Source organism: Coregonus clupeaformis, chromosome 36 (genome assembly GCF_020615455.1).
Source record: "Coregonus clupeaformis isolate EN_2021a chromosome 36, ASM2061545v1, whole genome shotgun sequence".
Classification (NCBI taxonomy): Eukaryota; Metazoa; Chordata; class Actinopteri; order Salmoniformes; family Salmonidae; genus Coregonus; species Coregonus clupeaformis.
Window position 1 is genome coordinate 7,579,072 of NC_059227.1, and position 16,436 is coordinate 7,595,507.

General features: G+C 44.2%; 1 protein-coding gene across 16 annotated transcripts in view; it reads left to right on the top strand.

Moving 5' to 3' along the window:
• Nucleotides 1-16,436, top strand: part of LOC121552405 (MAP/microtubule affinity-regulating kinase 3) — a 103,296-nt gene that overhangs the window by 60,184 nt on the left and 26,676 nt on the right. For 10 of the 16 annotated variants that reach the window (XR_005997190.2, XM_041865321.2, XM_041865322.2 and 7 more), the window contains exons 5-9: nt 6,153-6,218; nt 6,874-6,944; nt 7,826-7,882; nt 11,328-11,564; nt 14,145-14,285. Coding sequence is in view for 15 of the 16 variants with exons in the window: in XM_041865321.2 (XP_041721255.1) it covers nt 6,153-6,218; nt 6,874-6,944; nt 7,826-7,882; nt 11,328-11,564; nt 14,145-14,285 (572 nt within the window). In the remaining variant the exon portion in view is untranslated. The remainder of the gene's footprint in view (nt 1-6,152; nt 6,219-6,873; nt 6,945-7,825; nt 7,883-11,327; nt 11,565-14,144; nt 14,286-16,436) is intronic. The other 6 variants (XM_041865310.2, XM_041865323.2, XM_041865315.2 and 3 more) reach the window with 1 other exon arrangement.

The following is a 16,436-nucleotide window of genomic DNA, read 5'->3' on the forward strand; positions in this document are numbered from 1 at the left end:
CGAGACTGTGGGATTAGTTGGCTATGGTCTCATTTCAGAACATCATGTGGCTGTTGAGCCTGGAACCAACATTAGGGCCCTACAAATTCTGTTTCCTCTATTTTATTTTTCAAGGTTTCAGTTTCTCCTGTTTTTTTTCAGGTTTTCGCTCTCAAAATCACACTTTTTTAATAGAAAAACAACAAAATGTGATGTTTTAAGTCCACAACCATGTTTAAACCACATCAGGAGACCATTTTTGAGGACTGGGATTTTTTATTTGAAAATTAGATTTTTGGGTGCAGTTACCCTTTAATGCAAGTTCTAACCAGGAAGAGACTGTTGTTTGGTTAAGAGCAGTTTGCAAAACAAATGGCCACTGGATTGATGCAAGTAATCATGACAGCATTCATGACAACTAATAACAACAAGATAACTAGTGTAAGACATGCTGTGTCCATAATAAGTATATAGGTTATATCTTGTGAGCTTTTGTGAAAGAGCACAGTTAGAAAGATATAGCATACAGACGCATACCAGATGGACATCATGAAAATGATCGGAGGAAGTTGTGGAGTAAAAACAAACAAAATATAATTATTGACTGTGTCCATAAAATGAATATAGTATGTATAAGCATGAAGTAGAGGCCTAAGCATTGCTGTTCACAAGTTTACTCCAATTAGGGAAGGGATGGCGGGGTTGGAAAGTAATAAAGGGAAATATATATATTTTTAAAGGATATGTACAGTGGGGAGAACAAGTATTTGATATACTGCCGATTTTGCAGGTTTTCCTACTTACAAAGCATGTAGAGGTCTGTAATTTTTATCATAGGTACACTTCAACTGTGAGAGACGGAATCGTAAACAAAAATCCAGAAAATCACATTGTATGATTTTTAAGTACTTAATTTGCATTTTATTGCATGACATAAGTATTTGATCACCTACCAACCAGTAAGAATTCCGGCTCTCACAGACCTGTTAGTTTTACTTTAAGAAGCCCTCCTGTTTGAACTCGTTACCTGTATAAAAGACACCTGTCCCCACACTCAATCAAACAGACTCCAACCTCTCCACCATGGACAAGACCAGAGAGCTGTGTAAGGACATCAGGGATAAAATGGTAGACCTGCACAAGGCTGGGACGGGCTACAGGACAATAGGCAAGCAGCTTGGTGAGAAGGCAACAACTGTTGGTGCAATTATTAGAAAATGGAAGAAGTTCAAGATGACGGTCAATCACCCTCGGTCTGGGGCTCCATGCAAGATCTCACCTCGTGGGGCATCAATGATCATGAGGAAGGTGAGGGATCAGCCCAGAACTACACGGCAGGACCTGGTCAATGACCTGAAGAGAGCTGGGACCACAGTCTCAAAGAAAACCATTAGTAACACACTACGCCGTCATAGATTAAAATCCTGCAGCGCACGCAAGGTCCCCCTGCTCAAGCCAGCGCATGTCCAGGCCTGTCTGAAGTTTGTCAATGACCATCTGGATGATCCAGAGGAGGAATGGGAGAAGGTCATGTGGTCTGATGAGACAAAAATAGAGCTTTTTGGTCTAAACTCCACTCGCCGTGTTTGGGGGAAGAAGGATGAGTACAACCCCAAGAACACCATCCCAACCGTGAAGCATGGAGGTGGAAACATCATTCTTTGGGGATGCTTTTCTGCAAAGGGGACAGGATGGATGGGGCCATGTATCGCGAGATCTTGGCCAACAACCTCCTTCCCTCAGTAAGAGCATTGAAGATGGGTCATGGCTGGGTCTTCCAGCATGACAACGACCCGAAACACACAGCCAGGGCAACTAAGGAGTGGCTCCGTAAGAAGCATCTCAAGGTCCTGGAGTGGCCTAGCCAGTCTCCAGACCTGAACCCAATAGAAAATCTTTGGAGGGAGCTGAAAGTCCGTATTGCCCAGCGACAGCCCCGAAACCTGAAGGATCTGGAGAAGGTCTGTATGGAGGAGTGGGCCAAAATCCCTGCTGCAGTGTGTGCAAACCTGGTCAAGACCTACAGGAAACGTATGATATCTGTAATTGCAAACAAAGGTTTCTGTACCAAATATTAAGTTCTGCTTTTCTGATGTGTCATGCAATAAAATGCAAATTAATTACTTAAAAATCATACAATGTGATTTTCTGGATTTTTTCGATTCCGTCTCTCACAGTTGAAGTGTACCTATGATAAAAATAAGTAAGTAGGAAAACCTGCAAAATCGGCAGTGTATCAAATACTTGTTCTCCCGACTGTGTGTGTATATATATATATGTATATATATGTAATATATATATATATATATATATATATATATATATATATATATATATATATATATATATATATATATATATATATATACACATATATATATATATACACATATATATATATATATATACACATATATGCGAGGGGAAAAAAAGAAAAAAAACATATGGGGGATTGGAAGTGATGCAGACAATTACATTGATGGAAATTACAATCTAACTGCAATATTAAAGCTGATCTACCCCCTAAAAAAATAAAAAATAATACTAAATATCATGACAGCATTCTGCCAGGCTACTTTTGAAGTTAACATTTAATTGAGAAGGTTTTTGGGAAAGCCTTTCCATTTCTACCAGAAGAAGGTTATCATTAGCATCATTGCTAATGGCTACGCAAGTGTAGACATACACGCGCACCACACACATGCACACAGACGGGCATTCCTGTGCCGTTTCAGAAAGTTGCATGAAAATACGAATCACTGATGCATTTTGTTCATGTCTTATGGCATGAACAAAATGCATGTCTCATGTCTCACATTCATGTCTCACTTGGGCAAATTAATGCATTTTCAAATAAGTTCAATACATTTTTGAATATTGTTCAATTCTGTTTTAATGTCTGGATTCCGTGATTTCGTCCGCGTTCTTCGCAATGCGGATTTTATAGGGCCCTACAACATATGTTTGAAAATCTGCATTGTTTCACCTTTAGACAATTTCTTCGGTGGGATGCAAAGTAGCCCAAAGCAACATTTAAGCACGCAGATACATAAACGTTCAAATTATTCCAAATGAATTTCGGGCCAAGTTGAATTTTCATTCGTATAATATAGCACGAAGCCCAGGGAGTACACTGTTTGTTTTTCTATCCTAGATCTAACACTACTATTTTGCCCAATCAAAGGCTTACTGATCAGTTAAGAAAGAGGCTGAATGAGTGAAAACAGACAGACAGACAGACAGACGGTACAAAAAATTCTGTGCAGATCATAACAATGTCCGCAGAAGTTTTTGTCTCAGGTACCAGATGTCAATATTGTCTAGCAGCTATCCTTATCCTGCAAAATGAGTGTGTTCTGGAACGCACCCACAGACAGACAGTGAAACGAGACAGTGATTCAGAAAGCGAGACTTTGCCTGCTAGCTGGTGCTTTTCCACCTAACTGTAGGCTTTGATTTCACAGTTACGTTCCCTCAGCCTAGTGCTTTGTGTCTAGTCATGGCGCATCGATTAAGCTAATATGGGTATGAGTCGAGAGTGATTAGAGGCACGCTCACACACACCCACCCCCGGCCCTCGTGTGTTGTCTCTCTCCTCCATCCCTTTCCATGCTCTGTATCCCCCTGTCCTACACACACATACACACACACACACAAACACACACACACACACAAGCTCAGTTATCTGCTCAGGGGGTGCTGGTGGGCTTGAGGCTGCAGCAGCAGAGTTGCAGTGAGCTGCTATCGTAGACTCTGTGTCTATATGTCTGTCTGTCTCTGTCTGTCTGAATGACTACATGTAGGTCTTAGTCTGCCTGTCTCTGGCCCTCAGGTCTGTCTGTCTCTGGCCCTCAGGCCTGTCTGTCTCTGGCCCTCAGGCCTGTCTGTCTCTGGCCCTCAGGCCTGTCTGTCTCTGGCCCTCAGGCCTGTCTGTCTCTGGCCCTCAGGCCTGTCTGTCTCTGGCCCTTAGGCCTGTCTCTGGCCCTTAGGCCTGTCTGTCTCTGGCTTTCAGGCCTGTCTATGTCTCTGGCCCTCAGGCCTGTCTGTCTCTGGCCCTCAGGCCTGTCTATGTCTCTGGCCCTCAGGCCTGTCTGTCTCTGGCCCTCAGGCCTGTCTGTCTCTGGCCCTCAGGCCTGTCTGTCTCTGGCCCTCAGGCCTGTCTGTCTCTGGCCCTCAGGCCTGTCTGTCTCTGGCCCTCAGGCCTGTCTGTCTGTCTCATGTGACTGCAGCCTGGGAACTATGGTCCTCTGTAGCTCAGCTGGTAGAGCACGGCGCTTGTAACGCCAAGGTAGTGGGTTCGATCCCCGGGACCACCCTTACACAAAAAAAATGTATGCACGCATGACTGTAAGTCGCTTTGGATAAAAGCGTCTGCTAAATGGCATATTATTATTATTATATTATTAACAGAACATCCAGCGCTACTGCACCTACAGTACCAGTCAAAAGTTTGGTCACACCTACTCAAGGGTTTTTCTTTATTTGTACTATTTTCTACATTGTAGAATAATAGTGAAGACATCAAAACTATGAAATAACACAAATGGAATCATGTAGTAACCAAAAAAGTGTAAACAAATCCAAATATATTTTATATTTTAGATTCTTCGAAGTAGCCGCCCTTTACCTTGATGACAGCGTTGCACACTTTTGGCATTTTCTCAACCAGCTTCATGAGGTAGTCACCTGGAATGCATTTCAATTAACAGGTGTGCCTTGCTAAAAGTTAATTTGTGGAATTTATTTCCTTCTTAATGCGTTTGAGCCAATTAGTTGTGTTGTGACAAGGTAGGGTTGGTATACAGAAGATAGCCCTATTTGGTAAAAGACCAAGTCCATATTATGGCAAGAACAGCTCAAATATGCAAAGAGAAACAACAGCCCATCATTACCTTAAGACATGAAGGTCAGTCAATCCGGAAAATTTTCTTCAAGTGCAGTCGCAAAAACGATCAAGCGCTATGATGAAACTGGCTCTCATGAGGACCGCCACAGGAAAGGAAGACCCAGAGTTACCTCTGCTTTAGAGGATAAGTTCATTAGAGTTACCAGCCTCAGAAATTGCAGCCCAAATAAATGCTTCACAGAGTTCAAGTAACAGACACGTCAACATCAACTGTTCAGACGAGACTGTGTGAATCAGGCCTTCATGGTCAAATTGCTGCAAAGAAACCACTACTAAAGGACACCAATAAGAAGAAGAGACTTGCTTGTGCCAAGAAACACGAGCAATGGACATTAGACCGGTGGATATCTGTCCTTTGGTCTGATGAGTCCAAATTTGAGATATTTGGTTCTAACCGCTGTGTCTTTGTGGGACACAGAGTAGGTGAATGGATTATCTCCGCATGTGTGGTTCCCACCGTGAAGCATGGAGGAGGAGGTGTGATGGTGTGGAGGTGCTTTGCTGGTGACACTGTCTGTGATTTATTTAGAATTCAAGGCAGACTTAACCAGCATGGCTACCACAGCATTCTGCAGTGATGCACCATCCCATCTGGTTTGCGCTTAGTGGGACTATCATTTGTTTTTCAACAGGACAATGACCCAAAACACACCACCAGGCTGTGTAAGGGCTATTTGACCAAGAAGGAGAGTGATGGAGTGCTGCTTCAGATGACCTGGCCTCCACAATCACCTGACCTCAACCCAATTGAGATGGTTTGGGATGAGGTGGACCGCAGAGTGAAGGAAAAGCAGCCAACAAGTGCTCAGCATATGTGGGAACTCCTTCAAGACTGTTGGAAAAGCATTCCAGCTGAAGCTGGTTGAGAGAATGCCAAGAGTGTGCAAAGCTGTCAGAATCTAAAATATTTTTGGTTACTACATGATTCCATATGTGTTATTTCATAGCTTTGATGTCTTCACTATTATTCTACAATGTAGAAAATAGTAAAAAATAAAGAAAAACCCTTGGATGAGTAGGTGTGTCCAAACTTTTGACTGGTACTGTATACTGTCCTGAGGCAACCTGGCTAATATCAATTCAATTCAAAGGGCTTTATTGGCATGGAAACATACTGTATGTTTACATTGTCAAAACAAGTGAAATAGATAATAAACAAAAGTTAAATAATCTCTCTCTCTCTCCCTCTCCCTCTCCCTCTCCCTCTCCCTCTCCCTCTCCCTCTCCCTCTCCCTCTCCCTCTCGCTCTCGCTCTCTCCTTCCACAGTGAAACTGTTTGAGGTGATAGAGACTGAGAAGACTCTCTACCTGGTGATGGAATATGCCAGTGGAGGTAAGCTACTTAGTAATATGAGGTACAGTAAATAGTGTAGTACAGAGTACACTATAATATTTATAATATGCTTTGAGCATAATGCATGAAAAGCTCATAAATATTAAATGGAAGTATTATCATCATGATTCTAACATTATAGTATGACACCCTCCTCTTGAATAGCTACCAGGTGCTACCCTGTGCTAACGCACCTGCTTCAGGCAGTCAAGTTCCTGATGAGTTGCCTGTTAGTAGAATCAGCTGTTTGAGGTGCAGGGCTGGAGCAAAAGCCTGCATTACCAGTAGCTCTCCAGGATCAGGGATGGTCTGACTCCTGCTATTTATATAGTACTTTATAATAACACATAATATTGCCTTACCTAGGACAAATGAGGCTTCCTAACTAGCAGTTTATGCTTTCTTGGCGGTTTCCAGACATATGACTTTACACTTAATTTGGGGGACTGAGAGGAAGTTGTGGCATGTCTCCATTCAGTCAAAGTTGAACTTAAACTCTCTATCTCTCCCTCTCGCAAACCCCTCCCCTTCTCTGCTCTCTTTCTTTCTGTCTCTCACTCTCTCTTTCTCCCCGCTCTCTCACTCCCCCACTCTCTCTCTCTCCCCCTCCCTCCCCACCTCTATCTCTCCCCCCATTTCCCCTTTCTCCTTCCAGGGGAGGTCTTTGACTATCTCGTAGCACATGGGAGGATGAAGGAGAAGGAGGCCAGGGCTAAATTTAGACAGGTACCGCAGTGGACTGGATTCAGTCCTACACACGCACGCACACACACACACACACACACACACACACACACACACACACACACACACACAGAGAGAGAATAACTTCTGCCAGTGGACGAGAGCTGCATTATCAACAGCATTTGGTGTGACACTGTAATTTTGATATTACTATATGTATTATACCAGTACATGCATTTATACATATATTATTGTGTTATTTATCTCTAAACGTAGCTCAGTTGGTAGAGCATGGCGCTTGCAACGCTATGATTGTGGGTTCGATTCTTGGGAGCACCCATACGTAAAAAAAAAAATGCACGCAGGACTGTAAGTCGCTTTGGATAAAATTGTCTGCTAAATGGCATATATAGAGACTATGATACTAGATAGAGGATATGGGAGGTTATAACTTCACATTGACCAGCAGGCCTATTATTCATTGAGGAAGAGGCAAAAATGACTGTCACCAAAACAAAGAATCATGTGACTGGAAAAAATATATTACCCCATTCAGTAGTTACATTGATTGTTCTTGATGTAGTTACAAAGTATGTTATTGACAGTAATCAGCAAATCAGCCACTGCTTACCTAGATGGGGAATTCCACCAGATCTGACACGCTGTTCTAGCCACAAGCACGTCCCTGTTGTCCAATCAATAGAGGTCTGAGAAGTGTGGGTGCTGCTGGTGGATGTTGCTAATTGTCCACACACACACACTCTGAACCCCAAGCTCCTCTGCCATGTGTCAAACTCTGAAATGTCAAGGTCTGCAGTGTCTGTAGTTGTCCCTTGAAGACGAACCTATGAAACGTCGTAGGACAACTGTCTAATAACATGTTCTGACTTGTCATTTTATGGTTTTGGTAAATTCCTTTCCAGATTGTGTCAGCTGTACAGTACTGTCATCAGAAACACATCGTACACAGAGACCTGAAGGTAATGAAGACTTTACGTACACACACACACACACACACACACACACACACACACACACACACACACACACACACACACACACACACACACACACACACACACGTAGGATCTTAATTTGAACCAGTTTGCTACAGCAGGACAATAATCCTGCAGCAACAGGAAATGTGAATTATTATGTGGATTATAATTAATGGACATTTTTGTAAGGATTGATACATTTTCGTAAGGGAAAATCAAGACATTTTCAAAGTGGAAATGACAAACTTCAGAAGACTTCTAAACGCTAGAACCACTAAATCAGTCATCATTTGGACGGCTCATTGATTACATTTTTTAAGTCATGCCCCTCTCACTCCTAGACTTTTCCTAAATAAGTGTATTTACCACACTGTTGTTGTTACAATCTTAATATCACAAACAGAACTGGTGTCAAAACGAGTTTTAGCAGGGCATGTCATTTCTTTGAATGGTTTTCCAGGGGAAAAATTACATGCCCTCCTAAAATAGGGTTTCCCCTCCTTCTCCCCACAGTTGAAGGTGCCCAGTTGATAATCACCCCGATAACTGCCTCGAAACTGAACCTAAACTGTACCGAAACTAATTTCACAGATATAACAACAGATGAAATAAATGAAGTAAAGTATGATGGGGGAGAATGGATCTATTCTGATTATTATCTCAAAATGCTATGTACCCTTTATCAGTCCACCGAATCCAAGCAGTTTTATCAGTCTACTTTGGTCTACTTGGAGAACACAGTGAGAGCATGCGTCATTTACAACGGTATTAAGACCAAGACAAATGGATGCACATTCTGCGTTTGTGCTGCTACAAGATCTGAATGAAAACGACTCGGATGGTGGGGAAGAAATGAATCATGACATCTCTGATATAAGGGTTGGTGTGAGGTGTGACCCAGGTGCGGTGCAGGTTAGACAGTAGGCAGAGATGGTGAAACAAGGATCTTTACTGGTGGTCCCGAAGCCAGGATACAAAACAACGGACTTATCACGAAATAATAAAGCAGGAGCAAATTGGTCTCCAAAAACAGGATGACCGCAAACATACGAAATACTAATTACGACTGAAAACAACAATGAAACAGGGAGAACACTTCTCAAGTACCTGTACATACGTCTCGCGATCAGACACTGATTAGTACTGTTTGGCATCGAGAAACTAGAAGAGAAAACCGAGCAAGGGAATACAGGGAAGTGAGGGCATAAATACACAGGTGAACAGGTAGACGGAGGTGACACCAATAGGATATGATTTTCACAATTTATGAAGCACACTTGGAGCTTATGATGTTTAGGCTACTGATGTTTTCATCATTTGAGCGTGCGTCTTGGTGACCGTGCGTCTTGGTGACCGTGCGTCTTGGTGACCGTGCGTCTTGGTGACAGTGCGTCTTGGTGACCATGCGTCTTGGTGACAGTGCGTCTTGGTGACAGTGCGTCTTGGTGACAGTGCGTCTTGGTGACCGTGACCGTGCGTCTTGGTGACCGTGCGTCTTGGTGACTGTGCGTCTTGGTGACAGTGCGTCATGGTGACCATGCGTCTTGGTGACCGTGACCGTGCGTCTTGGTGACCGTGCGTCTTGGTGACAGTGCGTCTTGGTGACAGTGCGTCTTGGTGACCGTAAGGCTCTTGGTGACCGTGGCTCTGGTGACGTGCGTCTTGGTGACCGTGCGTCTTGGTGACCGTGCGTCTTGGTGACCGTGACCGTGCGTCTTGGTGACCGTGCGTCTTGGTGACCGTGCGTCTTGGTGACTGTGCGCCTTGGTGACAGTGCGTCATGGTGACCATGCGTCTTGGTGACCGTGACCGTGCGTCTTGGTGGTTAAGGTATTTTTAGTTTCGTCATTAGAAAAATAAGCTGTTACGTGTTTCAACCCATATGATTTCTGTTTCATAGTTGGAACAAGTTGGCACTCCACGAATACAAATATATATATTTCTTGTCGTTATAAAATATATTTTTTCTTTGTATTCTTATGTTATCTAAGACCTTCATAAACACAACCAAATGATTATTTTTGTGATATCATATATGAGATATATTAGTTACACTGTAATAATGTAGCAGTCAGAATGAGGGGGGACCTTCGAGGCCCAGCGGTTCCAGTGTTAAACCTCAAATACACTACAAGTTTTACATTTTCTGCATTGCAGGCGGGAAAGTTGTCCTGCAACAGGGTGATCAAATTAAGATCCTACACCTGCACACACGCACTCTGGCACACATACGCGTACCATGACACATACATACACACACACACTCTCCTCACTGTTCATAATCACCTCCTACTCCTTTAGCAGGGGTCTCACCGGCTACCACATGGGATGTTGTGTTACCATCCCATAGAGATGTGTGCTTGTGACACAGTGTAGTAGTCTACAGGGCATTACACGCTCTGTTTCCACGCTCTGTTTCCACGCTCTGTTTCCATGCTCTGTTTCCACGATGAGACGTCCTAAATGATGCATGAGCACGAGTGAGAGGGTGCGTAATGGAGAAAGAGAGAGGGGGAGAAGGAGAGAAAGTGGGAGGGAGGAACAGATAGAGATGGATTGAGAAACGGGGGAGAAGGAGAGAAAGTGGGAGGGAGGAACAGATAGAGATGGATTGAGAAACGGGGAGAAGGAGAGAGTGGGAGGGAGGGAGGAACAGATAGAGATGGATTGAGATACAGGGAGAAGGAGAGTGGAGGAAACAAGAAGAAAGATGTCAGATGCCACGCGTCGGGCAAGGAGGAGGTTGGCATCTTGCTCATCCTCTGTACCTCATTCCCTTCTTTGTCTTCCTCCTCCCCCACTTTCCTGCTCTCCCTCTTGTTCCTCTCCTCTTGTCAACCCCTCTCTCTTCTCTTTCAATCAATCAATCAACATTTATTTATAAAGCCCTTTTTACATCAGCAGATGTCACAAAGTGCTATACAGAAACCCAGCCTAAAACCCCAAACAGCAAGCAATGCAGATGTAGAAGCACGGTGGCTAGGAAAAACTCACTAGAAAGGCAGAAACCTAGGAAGAAACTATTTTTCATTTCTCCCGTTTGGTCCTCTATCCTCTCTTCATATCTCTCTCTTTCCCCTAATAGCTCTCTTCATTATTTTTCTATCTGCCACATTCAGGTCTGTGAAGTGGGTTAATAAGGGAGGCTGACAACGTTACTGCCAGTGTAAATGTCCAGTGTGTAGCATGGTGCATCTTGTGTCACACTGAATGATGTCCCCACACACCCCACTTATAGTTCACTAGTTCCGGTGTAACATCCACCCCATCTACATCCTCATTCTTTCATTTGAAAAGGACAACAATGTTCAATGTTTCACATCACTGAAAACATACCACACACAAACACACACACTTCCACCCCTACTCACTACTTCTCTCTCTCGCTCTCTCTCTCTCTCTCTCTCCCCCCACCCACCTCAACCAGGCTGAGAACTTACTCCTGGATGCCGACATGAACATCAAGATTGCCGACTTTGGCTTCAGTAATGAGTTTGTCATGGGAAGTAAGCTGGACACGTTCTGTGGCTCTCCTCCCTACGCCGCCCCCGAGCTGTTCCAGGGGAAGAAGTACGACGGACCAGAGGTGGACGTCTGGAGCCTGGGGGTCATCCTGTACACACTGGTGTCAGGGTCACTGCCCTTCGATGGTCAGAACCTCAAGGTGTGTGTGTATATATGTGTGAGTGCATTAACTTTTAACCAGTTCTCTACCCATCTGTCCTAAATGTGCACTTGCTTTAAAAGGAAAGGTGTGTTGTAAGAACTCCATCTAGCCGATGCTTACACTTGCCTACCATGCTCAATGCGTGGCGAAGAGGGCATGATTGCACACTTTGGGAGAAAGGTAGAGAATTGCGACGTCTTTTTCAGTGGCGGTTTGTGCTGTTCAAGATTAGGGAGGACACATTTTTTTTAATGAGCATGGCCTTATGGGGTTAAATGCGAAAGACACATTTCGGTTGAATGCATTCAGTTGTGCAACTGACTAGATATCCTCCTTTCCCTTCCTTTATTTCTATTACAGCATATTGCAGGGTTCCCCAACTGGCGGCATTGTTGGACATAAGACTGTAAAAACACCTGAAAATCAGCTCCAAGTGATTTTAATTTGAAGAAATCCGTTCCCAAGTGTTCCCACGCATAATAGAGAGACATGTGATTGTATAGAAGTATAAGCAAGGTTTGGAACGATTGTGTCTTAGTCAAACATCTGTTTGGGCTCCTTGCGGTCAATTTGCAGTCTACAAATGATTTGTAATTATGTTCCGGCCCCCCCCGACCATCCGCTCAAGAAAGAATCTTCTCGCGGCTGAATCCAGTTGGTGATCCCTGGCATATTGGATGACTGTCATTCGCATTCCATTCACCCAGCTCAATGTAACATCGATAGGTTTAGGCTACTACATGATACTCGAACTCTCCCAATACCCATCATGAGGTTGCTACAACCTAGCCTACAAATGAACGTTTATAACGTAAGTGCACAGGTTGAGAAACAAATTGTAGTAATCAAAGTGACAGTGACACATTCAATACCGCATTGCACACTCTTGCCTGCATCTAGCTGATCATTAATCCAAACAGTTTTGCAACTAAAACACCAGTTTCTATTGGATAAATTCAGGTAGGTCCCTCCACGTTGCGTTCCGTTAAAAATATTATTTGCAACAGAATCGGCGGAATGAATACACCCTTGATCACCCGCACACGCAGTTCACTTTCTTTGCTCGTTGTATAATCCCTTGTCGCATCTACGCGCTCTCCTTCTCTCACAACAGCTGTCTGTGACCAGGCGCAAAAAACTTCCCCAAGCCAAACCTTCATACCATAACACACAGCCTACACCGTCACCATATTAACGTTATAGTCAACAACCTAGAACTAACATGTTAGTAAACCCACAATCCAATCCATGTGTACAATCACGCAGTACAGTGTACAGCAAGTGGTTACACCGGCGGGCCCCGGTGGCAATACATTTATACAACTGAAAGCTTAACTTGACTTGGAAGAGTTGCAGTGTTAGATAGCCTTAGCCAGCTAGCTAACATAAATAGCATTACTCTCTGAGTCAGGTTGTTGAGTAGGCTAAATTAGCTGCATTAGCTAAGTGAAAGGTAATCGAAGAAGAAAAAAATATACAATGAAATATAGCTAGCTCTCTCTCTCGCTCTGCTGCTTCTCCTTCATTTTTGAAGAAATTAATTTGTTCAAAACTGTTCAACTGTTTTCTTTTTTCTCTGAATCAACTACTCACCACACTGTATGCACTGAAGTGCTAGCTAGCTGTAGCTTATGCTTTCATTATCTGATCCTTTGATTGGATGGACATGATGTTAGTTTATACAGCAGGAGCTCTGATGGGTTGGAGGACGTCCTCCGGAAGTTGTAATTATGAATGTGTAAGTCTATGGAAGGGGGTGAGAACCATGAGACTCCTAGGTTTTGTATTGAAGTCATTGTACCCAGAGGAGGACGGAAAATACACCATGGTGCTACCCTATAGGGTGCTGTTGAGGCTACTGTAGACCTTCATTGCAAAACAGTGTGATTTAATGGTGACGTGAATATATTTAGTGTAGTTTTATCTAAAAATGATAACTTTTTTAATGTTTCACTATTTTAAAAGATGGTCCTCCCCCCTCCTGATATCCTCTGTAGGAGCTGAGAGAGCTTTGTCTGAGGGGGAAATAACGTATCTGCTTCAACATGTCAACCGACTGACCCCTGACCTCTAACACCTGACCCTACCTTTAACCTCTCCTCTCTATTTCCACCTATAGGAGCTGAGAGGGCATGTTTTGGGGGGGGGGGGGATACCGTATCCCCTTCTACATGTCCACCGACTGACCCCTGACCTTTAACCCCTGACCCTACCTTTAACCTCTCCTCTCTACCTCTCCCTATAGGTATTTGGTATTTTATTAGGATCCCCATTAGATGTTGCGAAAGCAGCAGCTACTCTTCCTGGGGTCCACACAAAACATGAAACATGACATAATACAGAACATTAATAGACAAGAACCGCTCAAGGACAGAACGACATAAATGTAAAAATGGCACACAAAGCTTACATATTAATACATACACAAAGGAGCTGAGAGCGTGTTTTGGGGTAGCTGATTCATTTGGGGGGGGGAAATACCTTATCCCCTTCTACATGTCCACCAACTGACCCTAACCCCTGACCCTTAACCCCCGACCCTACCTTTTAACCTCTCCTCTCTATCTCCCCCTATAGGAGCTGAGAGAGCGTGTTCTAAGGGGTAAATACCGTATCCCTTTCTACATGTCCACCGACTGTGAAAACCTCCTCAAGCGCTTCCTGGTGCTCAACCCAGCCAAGCGCGGGACACTCGAGGTGAGGGAGGAAGGCCAAAATGTAAATATGTTTTACCCTTATTACTTTTGTTTTACTTCGCCGTCCAGCCCTCTGGCACGGACTCCTTCCTTCTTTACGTCACTCTTGCCTGGATTCTACCTGTGTGGAGATGCATGGCATGCAGGGTTTGAAAACCACACCTGAATGTGGTCGCACACACATACATGCACACACACACACACACACACACACACACCTCTTCCCACTGCTAAATGCACATGCACTCATGCACGCGCACGTATACAGAAACACACACACACACCCCACCCCCCACATACACCATTCTGTGCTTTTGTGTACATACTTGTATTTATCTGACCTTTGATCTAATCAAATCAAATGTTATTTGTCAAATGCTTGGTAAACAACAGGTGTAGACTAACAGTGAAATGCTTACTGACGGGCCCTTCCCAACAATGCAGAGGAATTAATAAACAATGAGTAACGATAACTTGTCTATATACACGGGGTACCAGTACCGAGTCCATGTGCAGGGGTACGAGGTGATTGAGGTAGATATGTACATATAGGCAGGGGTAAAGTTACTAGGCAACATGCTAGATAATAAGCAGTAGCAGCAGCGTATGTGATGATTGAAAAGACTGCAAAAATGGGGGTCAATGCCGATAGTCCTGGTCGCTATTGGTTAACTATTTAACTAACTATTTAGCAGTCTTATGGCTTGGGGGTAGAAGCTGTTCAGGGTCCTGTTGGTTCCAGACTTGGTGAATCGGTACCGCTTGCCGTGCGGTACCAGAGAGAACAGTCAATGACTTGGGTGGCTGGGGTCTTTTTTAGGGCCTTCCTCTGCCACCGCCTGGTATAGAGGCCCTGGATGGCAGGGGGGGTCGGCCCCAGTGATGTACTGGGCTGTACGCACTACCCTCTGTAGCGCCTTGTGGTTGGATGCCAAGCAGTTGCCATACCAAGCGGTGATGCAGCCAGTCAAGATGCTTTCAATGGTGCAGCTGTAAAACTTTTTGAGGATCTGAGGGCCCATGCCAAATCTATTCAGCCTCCTGAGGGGGACGAGGCATTGTCGTGCCTTCTTTACGACTGTTTTGGTGTGTGTGGACCATGTTAATTCCTTAGTGATGTGGACACAGAGGAACTTGAATCTCTCGACCCGCTCCACTACAGCCCTGTCGATTGTGGATGGGGGGGCGTGCTCACCCCTCGTTTCCTGTAGTCCACGATCAGCTCCTTTTACTTGCTGACGTTGAGGGAGATCAGTGACTAGAGGGGCAGCAGTCCGTTTTGTACCACGTCCCCCAGGCTAGAGAGAAAAAGAAAAGTGTTCCTTTTCTAGTATCTGTGATACACAATGACTAATGCGACACGCTGCGGCTAAGCACAGCTAAAGCCAGTGTGTGTTTCTTCCCTAAGCACTTCACCTAACTAGCTAGGTGTTTGGATACCAAGGGCTCACTACAGTGGCTGATGGGAACACACACACACACACGCTCCTACACTCATCCAACCACCTTGTACCCTCCTGGGTACCCTCCACTTTCCAGTCTATCCAACTCTGCTCTGTCACTGCCCTCCAGGTTTGGGCTCAATGCCATTTCAAGTCAGTCAACTTATATAATAATGGCTCATTTCCAGCAATCCATGAGCTGAATTCCAATTAAATTCCCTGAAATGTCTGAAGCGAAATGGAACAGAGCCCAATCCTGGCTCCCCCACCCTACCAAAGTCAAGTTATCAGATGCTCCCAATTGGAATGGATCCTGGGACGTGTCCGGGTGGTTGCAACGTTACAGGGTGTTGCAGATATAAATATATGATATAGAGTTGACACGATTCCCTCGTGAGAGAGAAGGATGTCTATTTCTAGCTGAACGTTCTGTAACATTTTCTGCTGAACGTGACCCCAGTAAACGACTCTACTGACCCAAGGTCTTTCTATAGACCCGCCTCCAGGGTTGGGGTCAATTCCATTTCAATTCAGTCAATTCCTGAATTGAAATCTAGACCTGAAGTGTCCACAGCACTGCTGGTTTTCATCCTTCCCCTATAATCAGGGACTGATTCAGACCTGGTACACTACGGTTCAGTTCATTAGGCAGCAAATGGAAGAAAATGGACTGTTGTCCGTTGAAAAACATTTTCTGTGGTGTGCTCCAATGAACACGACCCAGGTGAGTG